Source organism: Pelophylax lessonae, assembly GCF_965119305.1.
Source record: "Pelophylax lessonae genome assembly, chromosome: 5".
Lineage (NCBI taxonomy): Eukaryota > Metazoa > Chordata > Amphibia > Anura > Ranidae > Pelophylax > Pelophylax lessonae.
Genome location: NC_138772.1, coordinates 309,959,805 through 309,973,890, shown reverse-complemented (window position 1 = coordinate 309,973,890; position 14,086 = coordinate 309,959,805). Strand labels below are relative to the sequence as shown.

The following is a 14,086-nucleotide window of genomic DNA, read 5'->3' as shown; positions in this document are numbered from 1 at the left end:
GGCCGAAAAGGACACCAGGAAGTGCCAGAAGCCACTGACACAGCCAGGACCCAGGGCTGTTTACACCTCTCCTGCCTCCACTGCAGCGGAATGGATGACTTGCTGTAAAGCCTGCTTTCCTATCACTCATGTGAGTGCATTACCTTTTATGCCAATAAAGGATTGTTTTAATAATACACTCAGGTGCCGCTGTTCTGTTCTCTTTTTTTATTTGTCCAGTTTGCATCTAAGCTATTGTCGGCTAGTCTTGGATGTTCAGCTATGATATCTGGTTCCTAGGCCCAGACTGAAGAAAGCTATATCTTGACGGAAGCACCCAAGCTGGGTGCTGGATGGTTCAGTTAAAAATACAACAGCTTTCAAATAGGGTTCAAAAAGCCTAAATAGTGTTAGGACAACACATATAGGGGGAAAATCAGTAAAGCTGCTGTGCCACATTTCTGCATTAATCTCTCTTGTTAATGTATTGCACCAAATTCATCAAGTATTTGCCACACTTTTGGTTCTGACAGTGACTCATGAACTAAATTAAATTTAGCATCGAATGCATCAAATTTAAAATTGGAGCTAATTAAGATAAACTCTCTTTTGGCATACAGAGAAAAAAAAAACGTCTCTGACAGATTTTATTAAAGTGTCTCTTGTGCATTCTAAAAGTGATGCAGCATGAGCCAAATCAAAGACAAATTCTAGACAGGTATATTAATTTGGGGCATTCTTCACCACTTTTAGAATGCATGAGAGACACTTATGCAAAATCTGCCTGTGCCTGTCTTTATGAATTCCAGCGATCGTGTTATCCAAATCCTGGTGCACAAATCAGTATTTTTCTGAACTATGTGTCAGAGATATAGAAGAAGTTAAAATGTTACTATAAATAGATGATCTGCATTTTACAAGAAGGTAAATTTATGGAAGGAAAATCAATTATGAACAGTGATGGCATACAAAGTGAAAATTTTGAAGTCAACTCCTCATGTTATTTCTAATGGGACACACATACCTGCGTATACATTTCTTTAAAAGGATTCTTGACGGAAAAGAAATCTAAATCTACATCCAAGACATAAGCATCCTCTTTCTCCAGGATTTCCATAATACTTCTTGCAAGTTTGGCATTCTGTGAAGATACGGTATTGATATCGCCACTTGTTTCCATGCTGTCAGTAGAGGAAGTGCCCTTTCTCAAACAGCCTTCTGCTCCATCACAAAAAGCAAAGGAGGCTCCCTGCGAAGAAGCACATTGAAATGCATAGGCAAGACCACCTGCTGATTCATCATTTTCCGCAAGCTTTAGTTTTTTAGCAGCAGATTCACCTTTTTCTGCATCTTCGCAGCCTGGTTCCTTCACAGGGTTCAACAAGATGACATCCAAGTGAAGAGGCTTGGGGTTTTCAAGCTGCTCTTCAGGAACGTAAAGACCATCACTTAGAAAGTAATCATCTGTGCTGGTGACCCTGAATTAATAAAATAGAAAACACATTGTAGGCCACCATTTTAAAATCTGGCCTTTTCTGTCTTCTGGATACAGGTTGCTGTATAACTAGCATGATTCAAATCAGATCAATATAACTCTCTGTGAGAAGAGTAGCAATTGTTTATCAAAGTCAAATCTGTCCCCTGAAGCAGCCGACAGAAAAAAGCTTCACATATTGCTACCTGCTGCTGATGTCTAACTTTGCTAGTCAGTATTCTTAAGACTGGAATCACAAAAAAAAAAGAGAACACTGGAAAGAAATATTAAGTTATTTATATAGTGTTTTAAAAACATTATGCATTTCTTACCATGCATGGGCACACAAAACTAACACTTCAGCTCTGGGTGAAGGCTGTAGAGGAGAAGGGATTGCATTTATCCAATGGCTATTTAATATATATGTATCTCTTAACCTCCTTGGCGGTAATCCCGAGCGTGACTCGGGGTTGATTTTTCATATCAGGAGCGGTAACCCCGAGTCACGCTCGGGGTGGATTGCAGAGAGCGCAGCGGTGTTCTCTTACCTTATCCTGGCGATCCAGCGATGATCTCTCATTGCTGTGACCGCCAGCCGAGAGTCCCGCCGCTCCTCCATCCTCCGTCGGTGTGATCACTTCCTAGTTCCGTTCCCTGCAGCAGCAATGCTGCATGGGAGCGGAACTAGGGAGGGAAATTAAAAAAAAAAAAACACGTTACACAAAACACATTTTATATTATGTATATATATATATATATATATATATATATATATATATATATATACACACACATATATCTATATATAATATATAATGCATGAATTATAATCTAATCAATAATATAATTTTATTATATATATTATATATTAAATAATAAAATAATATTATTGATTCGATTATAATTCACGTGTTTGTGTTTCAAATTTATCACATCTGGGATGTCTACTAGAGTCTTGTTTTGGTCAGGTTTAAGTCAGTAATTACTAAGAATTGTAGGCCTATAATACATAACGCCAAATTTCCATGAAAACAATTGTACCGCTTTTGGTATGCAATTCCTGACATAATCATACCGCCAGGGAGGTTAAGATACTTTTATTGTAAAATCTTTCCTTCTCTGTTGCCAGGTCTGTCCAGCTCTCGTGGTCATTATGAGAGGGTATCATTTACTACCAGGGAATTAGGCATTCTACATCATTTTACATCATATGAAATGAAGCAGAAGTGAGACTTGAGTGATAGAGCCAGTGTACATCTACCTAAAATAAATTTTTACTTTTAGCTCTGCCAGCAAGGATCTTTATTTCATACAGAAATTGCGTGTCTAAAAAACAGAATTTTTGTAAAATCTTACCGTAAAATTCCTTTCTCTGAGTCCTCTGACAGTCGCCGCCCACTCATACAGTCTTCACCAATGGGTATTGACCTCTTATCCAGAGGAGCAATCTAGGCATAAGACTTGTTAAAAACAAAGCAATTTACTTAGACACACCTGCAGGGGGCTGTCCCACTGGTCCAATACCCCCCTGCTATCAGCCTTCCCAACTCAGTTTGGTAGCAAGCAGTTAAAGTCCAAAAAACCCCAAAAGAGGGGCGGGAGCGGCGACTGTCAGAGGACTCAGAGAAAGGAATTTTTACGGTAAGATTTCACAAAAATTCAATTTTCTCTTACGTCCTCTGACAGACGCCGCCCACTCATACAGTCTTCACCAATGGGATGTCCCAAAGCAGTGTAGACATGAGGGGTTGGAAGTGCAACCGTCACAAAGGCAACGCAGCACCCAGGTCAGAGAAAGGAACCTTATCTGAACAGAAAGGTAAACCCTCTGGGCAACCGAAAAGCTCAACTGGAGCAACAACCCAGGAAAGCAAATAACCAAGGGGAAGACAACCCCAACAGAAAGGGACCGGCAAAAGCCAGGGCCCCCTCAAGGTACTGCCACACACAGAACTTTGCGGCCAAAGGAGGCATCTGCTGATGCCAAAACATTACGTTTGTAAAATTTGGAGAAGGTGTGCACGGACGACCAAGTCGCAGCCTTGCACACCTGGGCCACCGAAGCCTGATGCCGGAAGGCCCATGACGCACTCACCGCTCTGGTAGAGTGCGCCTTGACAGGGAAGGGCAGAACCTGTTCCTTCAGCGAATAGGCCTGTAAAATCGTCTGTCTGATCCATCTTGAAATGGTTGCCGCAGACGCAGCCGTACCCTTCCGAGGTCCCTCAGGAAGGACAAAAAGAGAATAAGACTTCCTAAAAGGATTCAGTGGACGACCGGTAAACCCTGATCGCCCGGACAACATCCAAGGAATGCAAGGCAAACTCTTTAGGATGCTTGGGATTCGCACACAGCGAAGGTAAGACAATATCCTCGTTAAGGAGAAAATCAGAAACCACCTTAGGAAGGAAAGATTGGTTAGGTCGCAAGACCACCTTATCCCTATGAACCACCAGGTAAGGGGAGCGGCAAGACAGGGCCACCAACTCAGACACTCTGCGGGAAGATGTGATCGCCACCAGAAAGGCAACCTTTTGTGACAGCAGAGGCAGAGAAATTTTCAAATGGAAGACGTTGCAAAAACGGACAGAACCAAAATTCAAGTCCCAAGGAGGTAAAGGTGCTCTCCGAGGAGGAGCCAAATGACGCACACCTTGAATAAAGGTGCGTATCAAAGAATTTGATGCCAAGGGGCGCTGAAAAAGGATCGCCAGTGTGGATAACTGGCCCTTAATCGTGGTCAACGCAAGGCGCTGGTCCACACCAGATTGCAGGAAGGCTAACACCCTCGCCACTGAAAAGGAGCGAGGATGAATGCCCCTGGATTCACACCAGGCAAAATAAGCCTTCCAGGTATGGTAATAAATCTTACCGGATGAGGCCTTCCTAGCCTTGAGCAGGGTAGGAATGACCGCCGACGAGAGACCCCGATCTCTCAAGACCTGGCTTTCAACAGCCACGCCGTTAAAGCCAGCGACCGTAAAGCAGGATGGAAGATCGGCCCATGAGACAGCAGATCGTCCCGTAACGGGAGCCGCCACGGAGGCTCGACGACCAGTTGTACGATGTCTGCGTACCAAGACCGGCGCGGCCAGTCTGGGGCCACCAGAATCACCAACTTCGGTTCCGAGACCAACCTGCGAAGGAACCTGGACAACAACTGAATCGGAGGGAAGGCATAAATCAGGTGATACTGATTCCAAGGCACCACCAGCGCATCCGAGGCGACTGCCAGAGGATCGCATGTTCTTGCCACGAACATTCCCACCTTGTTGTTTAGCCGAGATGCGAACAGATCCACATCCGGTATTCCCCATCTTGCACACAGCATCTGAAACACCTCCAGGTGTAGGGACTACTCTCCCTAGTCCAGGGTCTGGTGGCTCAGATAATCGGCCTGCCAATTCTCCACACCCAGAATGTGAATGACGAAATCCCCAGGACGTGCGTCTCGGCCTAAGACAGAATTTTGTTCACTTTCTGGGCCGCCCGGGCACTCCTGGTGCCCCCTTGGTGATTGATGTAAGCCACCGCAGTGGCGTTATCCGTCTGGACCTGCACAGGGCGGCCCCGAAAATGATCCGACCAACGGAGCAAGCACAGTCTGATCACTCGCAATTCCAATACGTTTATCGGCAGGGAGGATTCCTCCTCCGACCAAGTGCCCTGGGCAGACAGAATGCCCAGAACGCCACCCCAGCCTGACAGGCTGGCATCCGTGGTGATCACCGTCCACAACAATGTGCGGAAGGATTTACCCTCCATCAGAGCCAGGGACAGGAGCCACCAGAAAAGATCCTCTCTGACTTGGCGACTCAGATATTCCCCTTTCCAAGGATTGAGGATGCCTGTCCCACCTGGCCAAGATCTCCGCTTGAAGAGATCGCGTGTGGAACTGTGCAAACGGTATTGCTTTGAAGGCTGACAACCATCAACTCCAGGGACCGCAATGCAGGCCCTGAGTGACGAGGAATCCTTGTCCCGGAGAAACCTGACCTCGTCCTGTAGAGTCCGGAGCTTGTCCACCGGCAGAAAAACCTTTGCTTGGGCAGAGTCCAGGACCATTTTCAGATAAGGGAGACGAACAGAAGGGGACAAGGTCGACTTCTGAGCGTTGATGGTCCACCCGAACTCCTGGAGCGTCTGAACGGTAACAGATCGCGTAAGAGACTCGGGCTGGCACACGATCTTAACAGGAGATCGTCCAGATATCCCAAGACCACAATCCCCTGCGCCCGCAACAGGGCCAGAACAGGAGCCAGCACTTTGGTAAACACCCTTGGAGCCGAGCGAGACCGAAAGGTAACGCCACAAACTGATGGTGATCCTCCACGATTGCGAATCGGAGGAACCTCTGATGACCCTCGAATATGGGGATGTGTAAATACGCATCCTTGAGATCGATGGAAGCCAGGAAATCTTCCGGACTTAAGGAGGCCACCAACGAACAGGGGGATTCCATGCGGAAGTTTTGAACCCGCACAAAACGGTTCAGAGCTTTCAAATCCAGAATCGAACGTACCTTGCCCTCCTTTCTGGGCACAGTGAACAGATTCGAGTAAAACCCCCGAAACCTGTCCCGATGAGGCACAGGGACGACCACCCCCTGGGCGAGGAAATCCTGAACCGGGGGTCAAATTAAGATTTGAGGGAAAGAATCTGTCCGCTGGACGCGAAAGGAATTCGATCTTGTATCCTGCTCGAATGATTTCCTGAACCCACCTGTCCGGAATCCGGAGCAGCCAAGGTTCTAGGAAACCGCGCAGACGTCCCCCCACCCCTTGAACGGGTGAGGGTGTCCCTTCGGGTTGAGGCGGAAGGACCCGCCGAGGCAGCGTGGGTGGATTTTTGCTTGCCTGCCCTCAGGGCTTCCGCTGACCACCCTGGCCCCTAAAGAGTTTCCCCTTGTCCTGTGCCTTGAAGGCACGAAAGGACCCCTGATTTGATTTAAAGTAAGGGCCCCGCTTACCACGGAACAACTTACCCTTGGGGTTCTGGGGCAGCATATTGCTCTTGCTCCCAGTGACCCCTTTAACCAACTCGTCCAGGGAATCCCCAAAAAGACGATTCCCCGCATAAGGGATGTCAGACACCCTCTTTCTGGAAGTCTGGTCAGCCGACCAGCTCTTTAGCCACATCAAACGATGGAGCAGCACCGTGACACCAGACAGCGGTGCTGCTAGAGGAGCCTCATCCAAGGCCGCGTCACATAGGTACAAAACCGCCAGATGCATCTGCTCCACCATCTCCACAGTAGTCGGAGGGGCGGAATCCGCCTCAAGAGTGCGTTTGAGCACCTGGGCCCAATCAGCCACAGCCTGAGAGACCATAACAGAGGCGAAGCTGGGCTTTATTAAGGAACCCGCCACCATATACGCATGGCGAGTAAGAGATTCCACCCGCCTATCCGTAGGGTCCCTGAACACCGGAGAATCCTCCGAGGGCATGAGAGTGGCCTTGTTTAACCTGGACACCGTGTGATCCACTTTAGGGGACACAGTCCATTGCAAATCCGTAGGAGACGCGAAAGGGTAATGGAATTGAAACCGTTTTGGTACCACAAAAGGGCGCTTTAAATTACGCCATTGTTCGTTTACCATTTCGTGAAACTCAACGGGACAAGGAAACACCTGTGCCGCTTTCCGGGTTCTGCGAGTCCCAAAGGAAGACTGCTTACCCGGTGGTTTGGGCTCATCCTCTAAATGTAGTGTCTCTTTAACAGAAACAATAAGCGCAGACACAGCAGCGCATTCTTTTGCCGCTTCAGGGGAAGGATCATCCTCCTCCTCCACCTCCACATCAGAATGAAAGGATTGTGACCCCTCAGGGGGTACACTGTCCAGGGCAACTATATAAGACTCAGAATCAGAGGATAATGAAATCCTAGCCCTTTTTCTAGAACCCCGCTCTGACATCAATAAATCCACCTTGGACGCTAAAGTCGCAAGTGCAGCAGCAAGAGAAGGTGAAGATTCAGGAGTACCTGAATCATTCACCAAGGCTGGGGGGAATTTGCAGTCCTGGGACTCCATGAGAAAAATACTATGGCGCTGGCCCTTTAAGACGCAATCGCGGCGACCCACCGCAATGCACCGCAATGAGGATTACACTAAGGTACCCCCCTGAGATGGAAAAAGCACTGAAAACAGAAGAATATTCCCCAAAAAACAGCAAAAAGAACCCCCAGAAGTGTTACCACGCTGCTGAAACGATCACTGCATACAGGAAAGTAAGTGATGTCACCCTCTAGAGGCTGAACAGGATCTAGGCTAAGGGAAAATGGTTGCCAATGCATCTGAATGGGAGGCTCTGGGAAAATGGCCGCCGACCATGTGTAAAAAAGAACACCTTGCCACACACAAGATGGCGTTCGAAGGCGCCAAAAACACTACATAGAGAGCTGCAGAAAGTGCCAACAGTGAGGCCAGAGCAGCTGCCCATACCCAAAATGGCGGACCCGTGGTTTTTTGCACCGCAGCGGTCCGCACCGCCATGTCTGCACCCCCAAACACTGATAAAGTGGACAGGGATAAGGACCGCCACAGAGACCCCCCCCACAGCGATACATGCGCCAAGAGGCCCCCGCAGGGACCGGGAGGGATGCGAGCCCCGGACATAGACATGAGGGGAGAGCACAGACATCAGCAGACTGTCATCCCCAATCAGAGGCCCCACACAGAAGTTACTTACCGCTCCATATGGCGTGGGCGCCTCGATATCGCGGGAACCCCCCACCCCGCGGGGGAGCCGTCAGCCGAAATAGGATGCGTTGCACGGTCAAAAACGCATGTTGAGGCATCCCGGCGAGGTAGCCACCTTGCGGGCTTTTGCCCCTGAGGACAGGGGCAGGTCGTTTGCTAGGCCAGGGCACACGCATAGCCCGCTAAACGCTCGATGGCGGGCTGGGATTCCATAAGATCCTCTGTCCTGGAGTACCAGGACGACCAGTCCGATTCCCAGCTCCCCAAACGCTGTAGTCTTCCGAAGATCCGACTAACTAAGCGCAGAAAAAATAAAAAGCTAGTAGTGCAAAGAAAACACATTTGCAGAAAACAAAAGTAATAAAACAGAAGAAAGGCTGAGACATGTAGCCCCAGCACAGGGATAGCCTATCTTACTCCTAACTAGGCAGAAGAAAAACTGAGTTGGGAAGGCTGATAGCAGTGGAGTATTGGACCAGTGGGACAGCCCCCTACAGGTGTGTCTATGTAAATTGCTTTGTTTTTAACAAGTCTTATGCCTAGCTTGCTCCTGTGGATAAGAGGTCAATACCCATTGGTGATGACTGTATGAGTGGGCGGCGACTGTCAGAGGACGTAAGAGAAACAGCATTTTTTTTTCTGCTCATGTGAATGAGTCCTTAAAGTGGAGTTACACCCAAAAGTGGAACTTCCGCTTTAAATAATCCTGTCCCCCTGACATGCCCCATTTGGCAGGTGTTTTTTTTTTTTTGGGGGGGGGGGCGGGTACCTAGTTTTGGCAGGTACCAGCTCCCACTTCTGCTCGGTAGACTTGTAAAATGTAGACTTGTAAAAGGGCGTAAAGCCACAATAATGGCATCATGGTGTCGGTTCCCCATCCAGGGAGGGTGTTGGATCTGTGCAGGAGCCGATACAGCGCCCTTTGTTATTTACCCAGACAGACAGCTATATGCTATTCATTCCTTGCGTACCACCATATGCTGGTTTGATGGCTTGGGCATGCATTCAACATATATTGGATACATCTTCCTATAAGGATAAAGTTCTATACTGTTGTTTATTGACTCTGATCCACCCCTGCATATGCTCACGTCACCCTCCTCATTAATATCATACTGTGGCTTTACGCCCTTTTACAAGTCTACATTGCTATACAGAGCATTTCACTACTAGCTCCAGATGAAGCTATTTTAGCGAAACATGTCGAGCAATTTGGATCTACGAACTCTTTGATTGTCCAAATACAACATCAACCGATCTCCAATGACGGCAGCCTCACCTTTCTGTCACCCCTCATCAGTGTTGGGGGTAACGAGTTACAAAGTAACGGCTTACAGTAACTACATTACTTTTTTTGGTAACGAAGTAACGTAACTAGTTACAATACCAATATTGGTAACTACACTACTTTACTAGGCTATAGGAGGTAACTACACTACTTTACTAGGCTATAGGAACGCGCTTTCCTGCGTTACCCAAGCCGTGCCATACAATTGTTATTTCGAAGAATAGAGAGGGATGAAGTTTATGACTTTTTGATGCACTTTATGTTTTATTCTGTTTTTTTCAGGTTTTGTTCTCATGTTTCCCAAAGCCTGTGTTTATACAATAAACTCTATGCAGAAAGAGTGTCATGTATCTTCTTCTACACGGTCAATTAAGAAAGAGGAAAGTAAAGTAATAAGTAGTGAAGTTACTTTTCAAATGCAGTAACTAGGAAAGTAATCTCATTACAATTTACAGAAGTAACTAGTAACTAGTTACATTTTTTGAGTAACTACCCCAACACTGCCCCACAGATCTTCTTGATGTGATGTATCTATTAACCTTTGCCATTAATAATACTTTATAGCCTGTTTTCTCTGTATATTATTTGTTACCAATCAGCCCTATTGGGTACATTCACTAAACAATTGCCTTTGTTGAGGCGCAATATTCACACTTGATGTAATTTTAAACTATATTAAAAAAATCTTTAATTATTAATATTCAGTGCCTTCAAAGTCCTTGCTTTTCCAACCTATCCATTTTCCAGTTCATTAGGGATGTGGCACTTAATTACCTGTATATGCGCTCAGATCACTGCTACCTGACTGCATATTCAACTTAATTTCTCATATCAATGAGGGATTCACAGACCTCTACAGGCTAGACAATGGTACCCTGACTGCCATTAGGTATCAGGATGAAATCCTTGGACCCATTGATGAATCCTACGCTGGTGCAGTGGGTCCTGGGTTCCTCCTGGTGCATGACAATTCCTGGCCTTTTGTGGCAAGAGTATGCAGCCAATTCCTGGAGAATGAAGGAATCGATACCAATGAATTGCTCCCACGTTCACCTGAACTTAATCCAATAGAACACCCTCTGGGACATTATGTTTCGATCCAGCCGACGCTGCCATGTTGCACCTCAGTCTGTTTAAAAGCTCAGTTTATCAGGCATGCATACAAGCACATGGGGGCCATACAAAGTACCATTTTCAGTTGCTGCAATTAAATTTCAGTAAAATGGACTAGCCTGCTGCATCATTTTTTTCACTTTGTTGGAAATGAAAATGATCCAACCTACAGAGGGCTGAGCTCAAAGAAACCCCCAAAAATCAAATGATGTGGCATCCTTTTGTTCCTAACACATTACCCAGTTCATATCAGTATAGATATGCAGCATGAGATTTCTCCCCAATTTTCTTGAGCAGTGTAGATATATATAGATTATATACACACTAAACAAAATTATAAACGCAAAACACTTGTTTTTGCCCCATTTTCCATGAGCTGAACTCAAAGATCTAAGACTTTTTCTATGTACACAAACGGCCTATTTCCCTCAAATATTGTTCACAAATTTGGCTAAATCTGTGTTGGTGAGCACTTCTCCTTTGCCAAGATAATCCATCCACCTCACAGGTGTGACATATCAAGATGCTGATTAGACAGCATGATTATTGCACAGGTGTGCCTTAGACTGGCCACAATAAAATGTGCAGTTTCACTGTATTGGGGGGGGGGGGTTATGCAAACCGATTGTTGCAGCAGCTGTCTGGGTGGCTGGTCTCAGACGATCTTGGAGGCCAAGATGCTGGATGTGGCGGTCCTGGGCTGATGTGGCGGTCCTGGGCTGATGTGGTTACATGCAGTGTGCGGTTGTGAGGCCGGCTGGATGTACTGCCAAATTCTCTGAAACGCCTTTGGAGACGGCTTATGGTAGAGAAATGAACATTCAATTCACGGGCAACAGCTCTGGTGGACATTCCTGCAGTCAGCATGCCAATTGTATGCTCCCTCAAAACTTGCGACATCTGTGGCTTTGTGCTGTGTGATAAAACTGCACATTTTAGAGTGGCCTTTTATTGTGGCCAGCCTAAGGCACACCTGTGCAATAATCATGCTGTCTAATTAGCATCTTGATATGTCATACTTGTGAGGTGAATGGATTATCTCGGCAAAGGAGAAGTGCTCACTAACACAGATTTAGTCAGATTTGTGAACAATATTTGAGAGAAATAGGTATTTTGTGTACATAGAAAAACTCAAAAGAATGGGGGCAAAAACAAAAGTGTTGCGTTTATAATTTTGATCAATGTATATAAAGGCAGGTAAAATCGCCTGGTTGCATGCAGGATGGAGTTTATGTGGGTCCTAGATTCAGGCTCAATGCAGATTTGTTCTACTAGGGGGAAGTGCTAAGAGTCCTTGGGGGTAGAGGTAATGAGCCCAGCTGAAGTAAGTTGGCTCATTAGGGCCTCTAAAAAAAACTCCCAGCCTGCTTAGGCTGGCCATACATGTCCAACTTTTGTTGTACAATTTTCTGTCAGATCTACCACAAACCACATAATGTGAGGTCAAAGCTAAACAACACATTCATTTGTATAAAATTAGGCAGGCCTTCGTACTACATACTTGAAGGTAAATTTCAAGAAAATCTGACAGAAAACTGAAAGAAAATTGTATCATGTATGGCCAGCCTTAGATAGTTGCTCCATCCTGGAACCAGTTTTGTGCCTGTGTAGACTGGGGGAGCTTGATACCTGCCTGTGTGGTGAGGCATAGCCTGCATGGCAAACCTCTAAAACAGGGAGCTAGGGGCAGCACAAGACTGCACCTAGTTGATAGCAAGGGAACCGGTGTGTGTAATATGTTGCCATGTTGGCAAGGGTTTATTTTCATGTTTCTTTTTGTTTTGTTGCCATTTTTACCTTGTATATAGTGTCAATATAGTGGCACCTTTGTCTCTTTCACCTGCAACGCTGTTTGCTGTGCCTAATTTTGTGTAGTGAACTCATCCAGGGGGGTCACACACACCCGCTGCCGAGCTAGCCCCCTCACAATATATATAGAATAAGGTCTTTCATTTCTATTTTAAACTGAATGAGTTTTTACAAGGTAAGGGTTCACATAAACTTTATTCTTTTGGATTTTACATGACTTTCAGTCCATGTGGCAGACATAACTAGGACAACCGGAAAGGGCAAATTTGTTAAGTGGGGACACAAGCAGCACCTGTCAAGGGTTCTAGCCATCCTATCTAAAAAAAAAAAAAAAAAAAAAAAAAAAAACAGTTTGGGCTTTTTACCCCCCCCCCCCCCACCACCAAAAATGGTATGCAGAGGCTGTAATTTAGCAGAGCAAAGTAATCTGTACTGTCCTTTGATCAATATATGAAGATGTCTCTTAAATACCTAATCGTGGTTGTAGACTTGTCCTTGCCAACCAGGAAGTAGTGCTTTCCTTCTTTTATTTGCTGAGCCCATGAAGGATGGATCCATACAACTTGAGAGAAGTGACCTGCATACACCACAGGCATGATCCAGTTCTCAATACTTAATTCGCTGCAACAACATAAAAATATGAATTAACCACTACAGAATTGCTGCATTAGATAAAATTCAGTTGATACTTTATTACCAACCATAACAACATCATTGAAATGTTCACAGAATATACATTACAAATATGTCTATACAAAGAAGGTTTAAAAACATTTAGAGAATCATATGTATAAAGTCTAGAAGGTTTCCAGCATATATTTAAAATCTGGCCAGCAGGGCCTGATTTCTCTACAGGTATGGAAAGCTATAGACCAGTGATGGCGAACCTTGGCACCCCAGATGTTCTGGAACTACATTTTCCATGATGCTCATGCCTTCTGCAGTGTAGTGGAGCATCATTGGAAATGTAGTTCCAAAACATCTGGGGTACCAAGGTTCACCATCACTGCTATAGACAGCGCTACTGGAGAGGAGCCTATAAATGTAATGTTCACTCTGGCCTCTTATCCAATGAAAAGGAGAGTGGTTATGGACACCCCCATCTTTATGTTGCCCAGAAAGTGCTGGTCTTTTACAGTGCCTTGAAAATGTATTTATGCCCCTAGAAGTTTTTCACATTTTGTCATGTTACAACCAAAAACGTAAATGTATTATATTGGGATTTTATTTTTTTTTTTATTTTTTTATTTATAATTTTATTTGGAATTTTCAGAAAAAAAAAATCATTACAGAATATATAACTCCATAATAGGTAGATAGGTTACAAAGACATCATCCACATCAATTTTCTCATCTCCTAGGTCTAATAGAGACCTCTAGAGATTTCCAACTCATTAATATGTAGTCATTTGTCAAATATTCAGCTAAGGCAAAATATTGTTAAGTCAGCAAGTCTCTTTCTCTATTCCTGCTCATTCAATCCTTGCCTCTCTTTACTTCCTTGTACTTTAATTTAAATGACCTACCCTCTAATCTTGTCTTTGTTTCCCCTTCTTCTTTCTATCTGTTCATTCCTTTCCTTTTCCCTCATCTTTTCTATATTACCCCCCCCCCCCCTCTCTCTCCTCATTCATACCCACTATCAAACACCACACACACAAAAAAAAAAAAAAAAAAAAAAAAAAAAAAAACCCGGAAAGTTCTCCTTCCCTCTCTCACCTC

General features: G+C 45.2%; 1 protein-coding gene across 1 annotated transcript in view; it reads right to left on the bottom strand.

The window, feature by feature from the left end:
- Nucleotides 1-14,086, bottom strand: part of LOC309556754 (UPF0489 protein C5orf22 homolog) — a 137,132-nt gene that overhangs the window by 65,202 nt on the left and 57,844 nt on the right. Inside the window, exons 3-4 of the mRNA XM_082259250.1 lie at nucleotides 12,836-12,985; nucleotides 1,004-1,457 (exon numbers count right to left, since the gene is read on the bottom strand). Of these exons, the coding sequence (XP_082115376.1) occupies nucleotides 1,004-1,457; nucleotides 12,836-12,985 (604 nt within the window). The remainder of the gene's footprint in view (nucleotides 1-1,003; nucleotides 1,458-12,835; nucleotides 12,986-14,086) is intronic.